This window comes from Littorina saxatilis, linkage group LG8 (genome assembly GCF_037325665.1).
Source record: "Littorina saxatilis isolate snail1 linkage group LG8, US_GU_Lsax_2.0, whole genome shotgun sequence".
Classification (NCBI taxonomy): Eukaryota; Metazoa; Mollusca; class Gastropoda; order Littorinimorpha; family Littorinidae; genus Littorina; species Littorina saxatilis.
Window position 1 is genome coordinate 50,558,280 of NC_090252.1, and position 6,088 is coordinate 50,564,367.

General features: G+C 40.1%; 1 protein-coding gene across 1 annotated transcript in view; it reads right to left on the reverse strand.

The window, feature by feature from the left end:
- Nucleotides 1-932: 932 nt before the first annotated feature.
- LOC138974712 (uncharacterized) overlaps nucleotides 933-6,088 on the reverse strand; it is a 7,136-nt gene continuing 1,980 nt past the window's right edge. Inside the window, exon 3 of the mRNA XM_070347433.1 lies at nucleotides 933-6,088. This exon is cut by the window's right edge and continues 17 nt beyond it. Coding sequence (XP_070203534.1) covers nucleotides 5,630-6,088 — 459 coding nt within the window. The 3' untranslated portion in view covers nucleotides 933-5,629.

The window sequence follows — 6,088 nt, forward strand, 5'->3', positions numbered from 1 at the left end:
TATCCATAGCGCGCATCAACGTTATCCAGACTTAAGTACGTCAGAAGAAAACGACGACAGCTCATCTGACGAGGACTCTGTGTCATTGCAAATGCCAGAAGCTGGAGTTCCTATCCCTAGCGCGCATCAACGTTATCCAGACTTGGACACGCCAGAAGACAATGACGACAGCTCATCTGACGAGGTGTCTGTGTCACTGCAAATACCAGAGGCTGGAGATCCTATCCCTAGCGCGCATCAACGTTATCCAGACATGGACACGTCAGAAGACAATGACGACAGCTCATCTGACGATATGTTTGTGTCGGTGAATAATTACGAACGGTTACTACCTTTTGTGCCTCACGTTTACACTAATTTGGTGTTGTCAGTGACTTCTCAGATGTGTTTAAACCTGCCTCCTCGTTCGACAATTCGTAATGGTTTGCTTTCCGGGGAAGATTTGTATCTGCATCCAGTTTATGAACCTTCTGACTCATCCAGATCTTGAGTATGTGATCCCGTGTTGACACAGGCATACCCTGATATATATATACAGACAGACACAAACACAGACCCACATGCACCAAAACGCACACACACACACACACACACACACACACACACACACACACACACACACCGTGGCACACACACACACACAATCACACACTCACACACACACACACACACACACACCCAATCACACACCCACACACAAACACTCATACACACACACACACACACACACACACACACACACACACACTCACACAGTGACACACACACACACATTCACACACACACACACACACACCCAAGCACGCACTACACACACACACACACCACACACACACACACACACACACACACACACACACACACACACACACACACACACACACACACACACGCGCGCACACATACACATACACACACAACAACGAACTGAATGCAAATGCATGGACATTTTATTTAAAGCGAGTATTCTGAAGCATATCAACGTTGTAGCAACCATTACAATTATGCATACTCTCTTGTGATTGCTTGCATGGTAATAATTTGCTTTGATAAAGCAAAAGTAATATATTACAGTGAATATAATATTATATTAACAAAGAGGATGTGTCAATTTTGTTAAAAAATAAAATTAAAATTAAAACACAACTGTATATTATATGAGTTGATGACAAGTTGTTGTGTTGGTTTGCGTTAATAAGACACTTCCTTTGGACTTCCATTACATGTCTTGAGCCTCTTTAGGGTAAATCCTTTTCAGAAATATCGTCAAATTCAGCATGCAAAATTAAGGTTATTGACACATTTAGTTAATATCTAAACAACTTGACAAATTAGCTAAAGATGATCTTCTCGTTTTGTAAATTCATTACTACGATTGACAAAAGGGTCTTTCCTGGCAAAATTGTATAGGCATAGATAAAAAATGTCCACCAAATACCCGTGTGACTTGGAATAAAGGCCGTGAAAGGTGAATGCTCGCCTTAATAGGCTTGAGGTTTGCTGGCCGATGTGAATGCGTGATATATTGTGTAAAAAATTCCATCTCACACAACAGAAATTAATATGTAAAGCGCATTGAGCATATATATGATTATGCGCAATATCAAATGTCCATTATTATTATTATTATTATTATTATTACTAAACAAAATGCAAATTTAACAGGAAATTGAGCTCCTGATTTCCGAAAAATAAAATGAATAGAACAAACGTACCGAAACTATTTACATGTTCAGTAAAGTTTATCAAAAACAACATACACAATTATTCAGAAATATTTTCAAAATTCCTGTGAATCTGAAGAATTTGACCAATTTACTAAACTTGGTTTTTTTTATCTGTGGAGTAAATTCATCAAAAATCAGCAAACAACATTCAAGTAATCAATGAATTTGCAAGAACATTAAGGACATTTACAATTTTCCCGGGTGATTTAACAAAATGTAATGTTCTAATATTTTCAGGAAATGTGTACATTTCCTGGCTTTAAGAATATACTGCAAGAATGTAATCTACAATAAACAATATTTCACTCATATGAATACGAATACCTTTTTTTCTTCTCTCTAAGTTCACAAATCTGTATGCAGTTTTGCCACACAGACATGAAGAAAGTTAAATACATTATGTATCGATTGGACACTGGGTTTCCCTTCTTTGAGCCATGTGACGTCAGAGGCCGACAAAACTTCATATTTAGACGGCTAGCCGAGACTGCAAAATAGTGCATGTTTGTGTGCGTTCAATCATAAAAACTAAAAGGAATTCTAACCAGAATCGATCGATACATAAATGTTTTTTGTATTTGTGACCAAAATATGACATTTTACACAAATCTCGACAGTCATTGTTCACCTCGACCGCTATCGCGGTCTCGGAAAAAACACTGACTGTCTCGATCTCTGTAAAATGTCATATTTTGGTCCCAAATACAAATAACGTATAATAAAGCGTAATATATTATAGCATGTTGCATATTAATATCAATGTTCAATAAAGTAATCAGATCTACTCACAGAGAGACAACTGTGCTTCATAATTCCGTGCACACATTATTTTGAAGTTTGTTTGTACAAGTGCTGTTAGATTATCATACAATTCCAAAAGAGGACTGGTTGGTCCGGTGTCAGAATAATGTGACTGGGTGAGACATGAAGCCTGTGCTGCGACTTCTGTCTTGTGTGTGGCGCACGTTAAATATCAAAGCAGCACCGCCCTGATATCACCCTTCGTGGTGGACTGGGCGTTAAACAAACACATTCCAAAAGATGTTGCAATGTCACACTGCAACACTTTTGATCAAATGTGACCCTCCACCACAGAATGAGTCGCATGTCACCTTTGCATGATTTTCATATTTTTACAATTTCCTAAAGAGTTTGTTATGTGGTGAAAACCGTTTTAGAAAAGAACGAAAACTGTTTGAGTTATAAGCCTGTGACTAAGGTGACCCTCACACTGTTACCAGACACTCCCCGGACTTATATTAAGCCTAGCGCAGAACCGCGCGAGGTGACATGCGACTCATTTCGTGGTGGAGGGTCACAAATTATCGAATAATTATTAAGGTAATGGATAATGTTAAAACATACAGACAGCGAATTAATTTGTTTTAAATCGAATAATAGAAACTCTGAGCTAGCAAACTGAAGTTATATTAAATTAGAACAAAATACACGATCACGTGAATATCATATCACATACATAAACAGACCAGGAGTAGAAAAAGTTACAATAAGTCATGTGAAGTTATATCAAAATATTCCCCCGAAAGCGGCGTATGGCTGCCTAAATGACGGGGTAAAAACGGTCATACGCGTAAAAGCCGTGGGAGTTTCAGCCCATGAACGACCTAACAAATATCAAAACATTAAGTAGATATGTGGGCCGGAAACGAAAACATCAATACTGAAAACCTGTCATCACCAGTAATAAGGCTTGGCAAGACTATACCCGAACAGCGAGACGGATTGCGATCGTCTCGGCAATTAAAAACATCCGAGAGCGAATGGTCCCGAAAATGGACTTCGCTAAAATGCTAGCATTATGTCTGCAATAATGTCACAATGTGCTAAAACAACTGTGACAAAAATGAGAGAAATCAATCGGACAGACTTTTTGTTACAGAATTGTGAAAATGATGACATGCCGTACCCCACTATGTTGAAGTCATTGTTGTCTTTAGGTTTTAACATTCTCTCATTCAGATAAACGAAGGTTGTGTAGTTGAATGGGGTTTCTTCCCGATCAGGTGGTATAAATCCTTGCTTTACGCGTGTTGTAATGATGAGTTTCTATTTGATATATTGTAACGTGTCTTTCCGGTATGGCTGGAAATAGCGTAATTACGTGACGTTTTCGTGGGCTAAAATTAGATCAATTTCTCAATTCGCATGAACATATTTCCTGGAGCATGCGGTTGATGTCAACAACAAAATGACAAAATGTCGAGCAGAGTCCCTACCATCACATTAAAAAAGAATGAAAACAATTGACCGTGACATTTCTGCACAGATCTGCAAAACGTACCATTACCCCCCTGTTAAAAAATGGTATCCGAAGAGGAAAATGTTATCGTACTCAGAAAAATATGCATTATGAGTGATATGTAAGCACTGTCTTGAAGTGTTGATCATCTGCAATGTCCGAAAATAGATTCAGGAAGTTCAAAAGTAGAACATTCTAGTGAAATCATTTGCATTGGGACGTAACCGTGCGCGTGTGTGTATGTGTGTGGGTGTGGGTGTGTCTCTCTGTCTTTCTCTTTCTCTCTCGCATATTTTGCCAATGGTAAAGTAAACGTTACTACCTGAAAGTCAAAATACAGTTATGTTCTTTTTGTTCTCGCTCGTTCTCTCTCCCAGGACATGCGAGCCTTGACGTTCTCTTTTACATCGACAAATATCCAAATATACATACATATGCCTGAAATGCCAGTCATCCATACCTAAAAACATTGATTGAACTATTACAACAGATAAAGATTTATCAAAAGAATGAAAACAAAAGTGTGTGTGTAATAGCATTAACGCAGAACCTGACTTGCATTCACCAGATTTCTTTGTGCAATGATTCCTCCTATTTTGCTCTGTGACGTTAGTTTTGTGCTGAGAACTGATTGACGTTAGTAGCGCTGTTTTTATAGACCGGTTCATCCTCAATGATTTCAGTGTAGTCGGGCAAAGCAGCAGAGGCACTAAAGTTGGCACAAACTGGTTTGAGGTATTAGTAGCTGACAAAGACAAACGTCGAAACCGGTCCTATTCTTGTTTTTAGTGTTCGTGTTTTGGTGAGTTCTTTCTTTCTTTATTTGGTGTTTAACGTCGTTTTCAACCGTTCAAGGTTATATCGCGACGGGGAAAAGGGGGGAGCCACTTGTCAATTGTTTCTTGTTCACAAAAGCACTAATCAAAAAATTGCTCCAGGGGCTTGCAACGTAGTACAATATATTACCTTACTGGGAGAATGCAAGTTTCCAGTACAAAGGACTTAAAGGCATACTAACGCACTCCCGTGTTTACAAAGTGTAGTTTGCCCACAATCGATGTCAAACGCACCATAAGACCATATAATGACGATATGTCACCATGCGCGGACCATAATACATGCATTACAGCTTGTTCTAGCCTCTGAAAAAGTGAGGATGTCAACAAAGCCGCGGTGTTAGCTCCCTTGCATCAACGTTACATGTGTTGCCAAATCTATAAATAGGACCATCTAGATCAAAATACAAATTCAAATATCTCAACATTTAAGGGCTCCTAGACCACAATATTTTGCAGGGAACTTAATTTAGTCTGTCTCCAGCTCTGGGTAAAGCAATTAGCGTGTATATTCATCAGCTTTCTATGCCTTTAACATTTCTTACATACTGCTTGACTAAAATCTTTACAAAAATTGACTATATTCTATACAAGAAACACTTAACAAGGGTAAAAGGAGAAACAGAATCCGTTAGTCGCCTCTTACGACATGCTGGGGAGCATCGGATAAATTCTTCCCCCTAACCCGCGGGGGGACCAGGGAGGGGTAAATCCTTCCCCCTAACCCGCGGGGGGCGTTTTGGTGAGTTCTTCTTCATTGTTATCTTGTTCTCGTCCTCGTTCTTCTCACCTGCAATCTCTTGTTCCTATTCTGGTGTGAGATCGTCAGCGTTTCTCTCTCCGGAGACTGGCTCATCATCAATGATTTCAACATAGTGGGGGACGGCATCAGTGGCACTGGAGTTGGCACACACTGGAGGGAGATAATCTGCATCAGCGTTTCTCTCTCCGGAGACTGGCTCATCATCAATGATTTCAACATAGTGGGGGACGGCATCAGTGGCACTGGAGTTGGCACACACTGGAGTGAGATACTCAGCGTCGTTGTCTCTGTGTTCAAAGGATGTCTCATCCTCAAGAATGTATGTATATATGGCATGTTCGTAGTCAACGGGAGTACGACAGTCGGTATTCGGGTTGCCCTGATGTCTGGAAACGCCTTGGTTTGCAGAGGAACAGGCACCCCTTGTCGCTGTCGGTCTGGGGATGCAGGCGGGGGGTCGGGAGCGGTTGGATGCGTTGTTGTTGCCACCTGACCTGATCTC